Here is a 10,954-nt window from a genome sequence, read left to right as displayed (position 1 = left end):
CTGCATATCTGAGGTTATTGATAATTCTCCCAGCAATCTTTATTCCAACTTGTGCTTCATCCAGCCCAGCATTTCTCATGATGTACTCTGCATATAAGTTAAATAAGCAGCGTGACAATATACAGCCTTGACATACTCTTTTCCCTATTTGGAACAAGTCTGTTGTTCCATGTCCAGTTCTAACTTTTGCCTCCTGACCTGTATACAGGTTTATCAAGAGGCAGGTCAGGTGGTCTGGTATTCCCATCTCTTGAAGAATTTTCCATAGTTTGTTGTGATCCACACAGTCAAGGGCTTTGGCATAGTCAATAAAGCAGAAGTGGATGTTTTTCTGGAACTCTTGCTTTTTCAATGATCCAACTGATGTTGGCAATTTGATCTCTGGTTCTTCTGCCTTTTCTAAATCCAGCTTGAACATCTGGAAGTTCACGGTTCATGTACTGTTGAAGCCTGGCTTGGAGAATTTTGAGCATCAGTTTGCTAGCATGTGAGATGAGTGCAATTGTGTGGTAGTTTGAACATTCTTTGGCATTGTCTTTCTTTGGGATTGGAATGAAAACTGATCTTTTTCAGTCCTGTGGTTACTGCTGAGTTTTCCAGATTTGCTGGCATATTGAGTGCAGCACTTCCACAGCACCATCTTTTAGGATTTGAAATAGCTCAACTGGAATTCCATCACCTCTACTAGCTTTGTTCCTAGTGATCCTTCCTAAGGTCCACTTGACTTCACATTCCAGGATGTCTGGCTCTAGGTGAGTGATTACACCATCGTGATTTTCTGGGTTGTGAAGATCTTTTTTGTATAGTTCTTCTGTATATTCTTGCCACCTCTTCTTAATATCTTTTGCTTCTGTTAGGTCCATACCATTTCTGTCCTTTATTGTGTCCATATTTGCATGAAATGTTCCCTTGGTATCCCTATTTTGGGCCCTTAGTAAACTATATTCTTCCTCTTTTAATTAACATCTTATATATCTCTGAATAGACATCCTCACAGGTGATATTTTTATATAAACACATAAACACCTATTCACATACCATAAAGATCTTCAAAAATTCAACAGATACTTAGATACAATGTTGCATGCTGTTTGGGACAAGGGAGCAAAGCCTAAGTAATTAAATCTCTCACAAATTTGATGATATAAATGAGCTCAGCCACTGGCCATTGTAGTTATTCTATTTCTGGGAATAAAGGAGACAGGTTTATTTGCAGTATCCCATGCTTAATCATTAGTATTAAATGAATTAGGACCAGAACTAATCAAAGAAGCAAACAGCTGATTACTGCTGTTTTGTTGAAGAAGTAATTGATGTTCACACAGGTTAAAGCGGCCAAAAAGGCCCCTAAATAAATGGCCCAGCTCTTTTTCTCCCTTTATAGCTTGTTTTCAATGGTCTTTAGTCTGTGATTACTTAAATATTCATTTATTTCAGAAGCCTTTTTGTGCAAATCCCAATTAAAAAACCAATCACGTTCTCAATAAATTGGGCTAACAACTTCTTTCAAAAGAAGAAACAAGTAAATTGCAATGTTTCATTTCTAAAATTTGATTTCCTATGACTGTATAGGCAGTGAATTCAGTTAAAACCAGGAAAACCTCATAAATTTACTCATAGTGATTGATTAATAGAAGATATACCTTCTGCTATGGAGATATGGAGAATCTTCCTTTGTTCAATAATACTGTCTTCTAATTTTTTCCACATACATTTTGCACTCATTTGTTTACTCAGTATAACTAGAGTGACTCTACAACTTACAATTGTATCTGTAATTAGTGACCCACTTGCATTTTACCATCTGGCTAGAAATATTGGTATAATTAGCACATATCTTTCTTTTGGCCTTTCAAAGGGGTATTACAATCACTAAATTTAAATTCCAGTGGTGAACCACAGAGGGAGGAAATCTTCCGACTAATTATAAAACAATCCCTTTTTTTTTGCTTATTCTGAAAGTTGACGACAGCATGGAGTTGGCATGGAATCTAAATGTGAGATATTATTCATTTGATACCGACCACATTTGCACCCACCCTTGCACATTACGGATATTCTTGAACAGTTCATACTCCTAGAGCAGAATTCAGAAGTTGTAACAAGGCATTGTCTGGCCTGCAAAGCTTAACAGATTATATAAAAGTTATTATAACTGGCCCTTTATAGAAAAATTTGTTGACATTTTTCTGGATGATCTAGATAGTCTAGATATAAATGAATGTGTACCAGTACGAGCTGAAAGGAAATGACTACAAAATATATAAAGAAATATCATTGATAGAAATTAATAATTAATAGAAAGAGGAGCAGTAAGAGAACAAAATTTTTAGAATGACACCTAGAGATTTAATGCTGTGTTAACTAAGGGAGATAACATGAATCCAAGAAGTTCGGTGAGGAGGTAATATAGAAAGGGAGAATATGATCATCAATTTACTTAGAGGTAGTTTACATTTGAGGATACTTATATCCACATAAAGATAACACATGTAACTTCAGTGACTAGGAGGAAAGGGGGCTAAAGAGAAAAACTAGGGAGTGCCTGTGTGTCAGAAAAAGAAGATATGGAAACTGAAGGTGCTCACAACTGAAAAAAAGTTTCCAAATTTTTATCAATACCTCCTTCCTACGAATTGTCAAGTCTGCACATCATTTCTCTCATCACACTTCATACTTCTTACATGGTGATTTTATTCATCTCTATGCAGCACAGTGCACTGCCATACATTGACATTTTCTAAGAGTATTATTACTTAGAAGAAGTGAATAGCCCTTCTTGTTTTCAAATTTATGTGCTTTATCCAACAGACTGGATCTAATAAACATAGCTGTACTAGAAAAGGAGTTCAAAGACGATGTGGGTCAAAGGCTACATAGACTCCAGGCAAAGAGGTTAGCATTTAGGAGTAACAAATTTAGAAGTACTTTAAAGCAAAAGACAACCACAAATGTAAAAAAAAAATGCTTTTTAATTTGTAACCAAAAGGATCATTAAGTTGATGTCATTTTTTTTAACTGCAGTATTCAAAACAATTGTAGGCAATATGCCTTAAGCAACATGATTACTGAATAAAAGTTGAGATGGACGGCAGTTGTAATTTGTGTGAAATTTATACTTGAGTTTAAAGTTCTTTAAACTTTCATAAAATTATAAACTAGTAATAATTTCCCAAATTGGAAGTCAGATAACTTAATTTTAATACAATTCAAAATTAAAGTACAATTGCTTATACAACAATGAATAAGGACAAGTTTCCAAGTCAGATGTCAAACTGAAAATTCAAATATATACAGAGGAAATGTAAACAGTTATAAAATATCAACAGTTATAAATGTTACTTACAGCAAGGCTATTCAAATTTTGGTCTATGAATGATTTGTGACTCATTCAAAATGAAAGAAAGAGCTTGTGCCAGAATGGAAATCTATTATGTCACTAATCGGCTATTTCTTTTATAACGAGTTTCTTGATAAAGGAAGCAGTGTGCCGATTTATATTCTGGAACAGGTGCCTTATCTCATTACAACCTGGAGAACAGGTCCTGCTTACTTTCTTTAAAGTGCCATGATAATTTTACTGCTCAGAGTTAGGTTAATTTTAGTGTGGGGGAAAAAAGTTTAAATGATACATGATTGTCAGCTATACCTCTTCTATTTTTAATCCTATTGATCCAAAGATCCTAACCAAAAAGCAAATTATACTTTATAAACCCATCACAATATAACATTAATCCTCAGATGATTACTGACATCTATTCACCTCTGAGGGGATCTCCATATTCCCACTTCAGTGGGAATATATATTAACCGTTTCAATTAACATTTGCTTTCAATCTTGTGGGAAGAAAGTAAGAATTATTTTATAATTATCAACAAAAAAATTTAATAAGTAACAGTTATTTGTGAATAAGTTCCTCTAAAAATTGGTTTATTCTCATATATCAATCAGAGAAAATTTTAAGCTCATCTTTATGAAAAAACTGAACTTTTATACTGTTTGGGTAACAACTAGTTGCTTTTACAATGAAAATTGGTAGGGAAAAAGGTATGCAAATTTATAACCCTGTGTATTCTATTAACTAAGGGGAAGCAGATAAACTATTTTAAGATTCCTCAGAATAAAAGTAAACTGGCATAAAATATTTTTTAAGAAACAGTTTATAATTCAAAATTCAAACACTGCTTGATTTTTAGTATGGCATAATTCCTCTGGAAATTAAAAAATATAATATGGTCTTTTGTAAAAGTAATAATTTCCTCTTTCTCCAATGACTTACTAAACTTTACCTGCATTAGCTTAATACTGAAGGCAAATAAATGGACAACCAACGATTCAGAAAAAAAACTCATCAGTTTAGATATACAGAAGCCCAATTAGCTTCTGCATTGACTAGTTTATTGAACCGATAACTACTTCTTAAGGAAGTTAAATGTACATTTACATGTCTTAAGATGAGAGCTTCTTCAGCACCTGAGCTGAGTGCAATATACTGGAGGGAAGAATCTCTAACAGAAATTTGTCTAAGGACTTATTTCATCTATCTATACATATATACATACATCTATACGAACACATTTACACATATACACACACACAAGCAGAAATAACTTTTCCTTCAAGAAATGTTGAAGATGTAAAAAGAATTCTCCATTTACCTAAATAAAGCAATCTGATGGTTATTAAAAAGTTTTTAAGTTATTTGGGATCTCACAAATTTCAACAAGTTTTTTTAGAATAACATATAATTCAAAGGGAAAAGACTCAAGGATTTCTTTTGACAAAACTGAATTTCTTTTGACACAGTATCATGGTTGCAAAGTTACAGTTATCTTACCTTGATAACATGAGTTTGAGTAGTCTCCAGGTGGAAAGTCATCAAAGATTACCCAATAGGAGTCAATCCCCACCCCCTTAGGACTGAACATAGTCACCGGCCTCCCATCATTCTGCTGTCCTTAGACTATTACCTGCAGTGGCCCCAGCGAAACCCCATTAAAGGCCACTCTGCTGAGCCCTGTCACACCCTGGGAGAGTTCTTCATGACTTTATGTTTTATGCCCACGTTCACCTCGCTACTGCTGACTGGCACTGTGCTGGCAGTCCTACTGTGCTATGATGTCTTATGCATACTTTTACAACTCTGAATGACTGGCTTGCACTCCACAACTCAGAAGATACTTAAAATCCTGCCAGTTGTGTAAGTCTGTCAGTACTTTCTTCTACATTCAATTAATAAATATGTTTCGTTGACTGAAAATAGAGCCCATTCAGCTTCATCTAAGCATCTTCTATTCTAGAGAATCTGGAGGATGAAAACCCTCTACACTTGAATAGCTTCTATTCTCCATCTTGCAGACCTTGTTAAATCTGAAGTATGGTGAGAGTGGGCAAAAGACATTTGAGTTAAAAATGATGCCATGCTGCTCTTTCCTCTGTCTTAACTGGTATAGAATATCCCTAATCCACTTTCTAACCCCTCCTCTGCTCTGGTTAAAGGACCTGTCTCATATAGTGGATCATATGTAATGCAGTTTCAAAATATCCATGACTGAAAAACACTTTCAAGTGTTAAATATCTTGAGCATCTATAGAATAGCTATATTTTTATTTAAACTTGAAACTGTTATCCTAAACAAAATTTTGTCAATAGAGGCATGGTGTAGGGCTTACCTTGGAGAATCTATTAAATTCAATTGTGTTCATTTTGTTTAGTTTACATCAACCATAATATAACCCAAATCACTTTTTTCCTGATATGGAAGACATTTTGATAAATCCATTTGAACCCAAATTCTTTCATTAACATGTAAACTCACAAGTACAATTTTATTTTTGTTATATATTTAAATATTTTTTGAAGAGTTGATATCTCAGTATAGGGAATGAAATTATGCTAGTAACTACTAATTTAGCATTCAAACATTTCCCTAAATTCTTCAATGCAAAAGTGCATTTACAATATAAACATGCCATACGTGAAGCTACAAACCACAATCTCACACGGGAGTGGATTTCAGATTCCAGATTCAGTTCAAATGGGTTAAGGAGAAAAGTGCTAACAGAGCAAATCTGACACAAGTTCGTGGGGGTTAGGCAATGAGTCATCAAAGCGGAATCTTTTGGACACCAAGCTGCTGTCCTCCGGGATGTTCTCCTTGTCTTCTCGGTCACTGCAGGTACCATTACAAGAGGGTTTGTAAGTCTTGTCCTCTGAGGACCTTACTGTATGATCCTGACTTTGAGAGGAACCGGAGGTTTCTTCAGGGTGAAACAAGTTTCCAAAGTCCCACTGCTGCAGCCAAGAATGAGAAAGGCAGATTTCGGCTGTCGGTCTTTTCCTTTGAATGAAAAGCACCGAGAAAAAATTGAGATCTAAAAATCAGGTTGGAAATGTCTGTAGTTCAGTACATTATAGGCTTATTTTTTTTGTCTATTCTGAAAATAACACATACCCATAGTACAGGAGGGAATAATAATAAGAAAAGTGGAACACCTACAGTTTGTTTAATTCTGACATGTGCTGACATATCATGAAGCTTACAGACAGGGCTATCTAGTCAAAACACTAGGGAACATATTTTAGCCTTGCAAATAAAAATCAGTAAAATTATAAAGACTCTTGGGTCTATAAACCCTTTGAAGGAAAATACATGTAAGTAAATTATAATCTCTATATACTTTATTCTTAAAAAGTAGTAACAGTTAAATCTTGGAAACAGAGACTACTCTTCAAAGATGTTTATCTAATATTTTTAGTTTTTAAATTTTGTTTTCTCTTGTGAAAGCAACATGGTCAAATATCATAATATTTCAGAAGGAAAGAAAACTTCAACCTTAACATAACCACCATAACCATTAGAATGTAGGTTTCCTTAGTCTTTGTTTTTATGTTCAATTTTTATGATTATTAAAAAAGATTTTATGATTATAAAAAAATTAAGGTACTCATTACAGAAATGTTAGAATCTAAGTGAAAAATATTTAAGAAAACTAAACAGTTTAAAACCATAAACACAGAGAATAATAACTATTTCTATTAAATAACGATCTATGAATAGTAGCCTGCCAGGCTCCTCTGTCCGTAGGATTTTCCAGGCAAGAATACTGGAGTGGGTTGCCACGTCCTCCTCCAGGGGAATCTTCCTGACCCAGGGACCGAACCGTGACTCTTACGTCTCCTGCATTGGCAGGCAGGTTCTTTACCAAGAGCACTACCTGGGAAGCCCAAAATAGAGCTAGCCAGTGTTTGTTAAGACTTGCATTAAGCCTATGGTTTTTTTTCTTAAGCAAATAAGGAAAGTGAATCCTCCAGGAGATTAAGCAACTGTCAGAGAGAGAAGACTTAACAAGTAACAAATCCAGGATCCCAGCCCAAGACAGTATATCACAGCATCTGAGTTACATGCAGCCAAGGCATTTTAAGGTAAATAGGGCTGACCCGGGGGCTTCTCAGGTGGCTCAGCCGTAAAGAATTCACCAGCAATGCAGGAGACCTGGGTTCCATCCCTGGGTCGGGAAGATCCCCTGGAGGAGGAAATGACAATCCACTCCAGTACTCCTGCCTGGAAAATTCCACAGACAGAGGAGCCTGGTGGGCTACGGTCCATAGGACTGCAAAGAGTCAGACACAACTAAGCAACTGAGTACACACATACAGGACTTATCCCGGTAAAGAAAAGGAGGTGAGCTTTTTCTTTTCCTGCTTTGAAGTTGCCAATGAGTGAGGTAAGAGTCTTAAGACATACTTTCAAGTACCTTCTTTAGCAGGCAAAGAGTATCTGCTCCTTAAAAATTTGACAATCAGTATTTGAACTTGTTATACAACTATAGTTATTTCACTATAAATAATTCATACCAAAGTCTTATCATAACCAGCCACGTATATTATACATCTTTGGTGTGTGTGTTTAGTTGCTCAGTTGTGCCTGACTCTTTGTGACCCCACAGACGGTAGCCCTCCAGGCTCCTCTGTCCGTGGGATTTTCCAGACTACTGCAGTGGGTTGCCATTTCTTCCTCCGTGGCATCTTCCTGACCCAGGAACTGAACCCATGTCTCCTGCATCGCATGCATGGCAGTGGATTCTTCACTGCTGAGCCATTGGTTCTAGTACTAACCATTTTAAGGAATTTCAGAGGATAGTAGCAGGTTGAGAGAGAGATAACCCAAATCTTCTCTTCGTTTCAAGATTTCCTGTTATGTATTTTACATTTCCTATGCTTGAAGTTATAGATTTGTCATTTAATGATCTCTCATACCACCTCTCTTCCCATTTTACCTGAAACTTAAGAAAGCAAACATCTAATAATTTTATACTGTTTTACAATGTATCTTTCTTAATAGTCATATGTAATTTATTTTGTAATAGTATTTAAGTAAATTAATATTACTTACTCTGGATTTTTTACTAAAAGGCTCTGGATGAAGTCTGTGGCCAGCTGTGAAACTGATGAGAAAGTTTCTTCCGAATAATCTACATTAACTTGAGAAATATTGAGGTATGTTTCCTGATTATCTTCTCCCACAAATGGGGATGTGTGAGTTAATAACATATATGCTATTACACCAACATTCCTGAAAAAACAAATAACTGAGAAGATGGGAACTTAAAATGTGTGTTAATCTTAAAACACTTATATAAAGTAAAATTGATTCTCAACATATTCCTGTCCTCAAATCTTGTGCAGTTAAACTACAGATTTTAAACTGCTTTTCAAAGTTCCCATAGTATACTATTAAAGCTGAAATAATTATGCTGTCTCAAAGTTTGCCTCACAGAAAAAGACTGAGGGAATAATGCACATGTATGTTATATAAAAATAATGTATTAAATATGTATCATTATATCTACAGTCTGCCCTTCACACAGATACCTGTTTATCAAGTATACAAAGCTGTCCTGAGTGGCATTTCCCAAATGGTGTTCAATGACACAGTGATGATCTGTGAGACATAAATACGATTCCATACAAACAGAGGCTGCAGGTTTGGTAAAGCACAGTATTGGGCAGGCAGACTTCTTTTTAATTGCAAAACTTTTAGAACCATAAATATGTTAATGACAACTGTGTTCAGGAACCAGAAAAAGGCAATACATATATAGCACCTATTTCACCCACCTATTCAGCCATAGGACCCTTTTTCCTACCAAACCCATTTCACCCCCCTACATGGCAAACTAAGCTCTTCCTCTTGGTCTGATGGAGTCAGTCCACCACTGTGATCTCAAGTAAAGTTCTGGTATCAATGCCATCTCTACCCTATAATATTCTCTCTGTGTCAACCATATAAACTCACAATACCCAATAAATATACTCTCATATAACTAAACTTTTAAATGGATCTAATCTCATTTTTCTATTGAGTAAATATCTTCCTAGTTCTCTTAGACCTAGATCATATGTCTCCCATCTGGTGCTTGCCCGCTGCTTCCTCCATGGTTGTTAAATAGCATTCTATCTTTATTATAGAACATATAGCACGCATAGTACTATGACTATTTTGTTCTTTTACCAGAAGGAGTCTTCCTCCGGGAAAGGGATTTTCCTATTTATTCCTGTACTTTGGCTCAGAGCCAAACTTATTAAAAAGAATGAACAGGTAAATGTTTTCCTGTGGCATAATAATGATACTCAAATAAAATCTTTTAAAGATAGCCTTACTATTTACATTTTGAACCAAAGAACCACAGAATATGTATTAACCAGCTTTTAATAAAGGAATACAAGTAATTAACAAAATCTTACCACATATCTGTTGCTGTGGTAATGGGATCATAGTTCAGGATTTCTGGAGCTGAAAGAGAAAATAAAATTCAAATTCAATACTGACAAATAAAAAAACATGACAGTTACTTTGAAGTAAACTGGATTTAATTTTAAAGAATTACCAATATATCAGCAGAAATTTAGCACAGAATTTATTATCCTGTGATTGGACATTTAGATATACCTAATGTTGAGAAAATTATATAACCAGATGGTTCAAAAGCACCAATTATATTCTGGGAGTAACCAGTAGCTATGCAGTATTTTTTTTAAAACGATTAAGATTAACCTCAGAAAAAGCAATTATGAAGAAGTAAAATGTTAGAAGCTCAAATCTTTTTACAATTTTAGTTTTATTACTCTGTTAGGAATTAGTTTGAGTTATTTTATTAGAATGATTTTGGTTTTTCTTCTCAGGGTAAATAGACTCATATGCATTAAAAAATGACACTATGAACAAACCAGCTTCCTGGAAGTGTTTTCAGATTTTCAAGTAGATTAAATATCCCTTTTAAACTATCTAAAACCTAGCTTCCTAAGCAATTAATTTTCCAGTCTCCTCCTTTGCCCCGGCCCCACCCCCGCCAAAAAAATTTAATGGTACAACATAAATTCTCTATACTTTCAGAACATTAGTAGAGTCCAAACTAGTACCTATACTTGAATAACTTTTTAGTTTCACAGTATGGTTTCATAACTTCTCCAAAGAGAGACTGTTATCTAAAGCATAACAGTCTGCTTAATAAAGCCTTTGAGTCACATATATTGTCAGCCTCCACTGCACCACCTGCTACCTTCTCACATACTTCTGTGAACTATATTATATATAATTACAATCATTATTTGAGGACACTGTAGCCTCTATCAGCATTTAGAAGTTAGTAATTTGCTTTGTTTTTCATTTTGGGAAAGCCAGCTCCCTTGCTCAGTAGCACCTGTTCTGTTTACCCGTATCTTTCCAATGCCTGCACAGGGATATCAGTATGAGCAACAACAAAGAGTGTAAAAAGACTGTTGCTACAAACCAAAATACTTTACCATTTATGTGCTGCTTTACAGGACTTAAAAACATCTTTCATCTCCATGATCTAATTTGTTGATTTAGTACAATATTCCTAGATTATCTAATAATAGGTTCTACTTAACACCCTTCTTTTTAAAAATCCTCCTTTTACAACTCTCAG

At 35.0% G+C, this 10,954-nt stretch overlaps 1 protein-coding gene across 2 annotated transcripts in view; it reads right to left on the bottom strand.

Annotated features, from left to right (window-relative positions):
* Positions 1–2,956: 2,956 nt before the first annotated feature.
* STK17B (serine/threonine kinase 17b) overlaps positions 2,957–10,954 on the bottom strand; it is a 38,426-nt gene continuing 30,428 nt past the window's right edge. For both annotated transcript variants that reach the window (XM_061149103.1, XM_061149101.1), the window contains exons 6-8: positions 9,750–9,798; positions 8,398–8,577; positions 2,957–6,342 (exon numbers count right to left, since the gene is read on the bottom strand). In XM_061149103.1, coding sequence (XP_061005086.1) covers positions 6,060–6,342; positions 8,398–8,577; positions 9,750–9,798 — 512 coding nt within the window. In that variant the 3' untranslated portion in view covers positions 2,957–6,059. The remainder of the gene's footprint in view (positions 6,343–8,397; positions 8,578–9,749; positions 9,799–10,954) is intronic.

Source organism: Dama dama, chromosome 8 (assembly GCF_033118175.1).
Source record: "Dama dama isolate Ldn47 chromosome 8, ASM3311817v1, whole genome shotgun sequence".
NCBI classification, from domain to species: Eukaryota; Metazoa; Chordata; class Mammalia; order Artiodactyla; family Cervidae; genus Dama; species Dama dama.
Note: the sequence above shows the minus strand (reverse complement) of the source record. Positions and strands in the feature narration are given on the sequence as shown.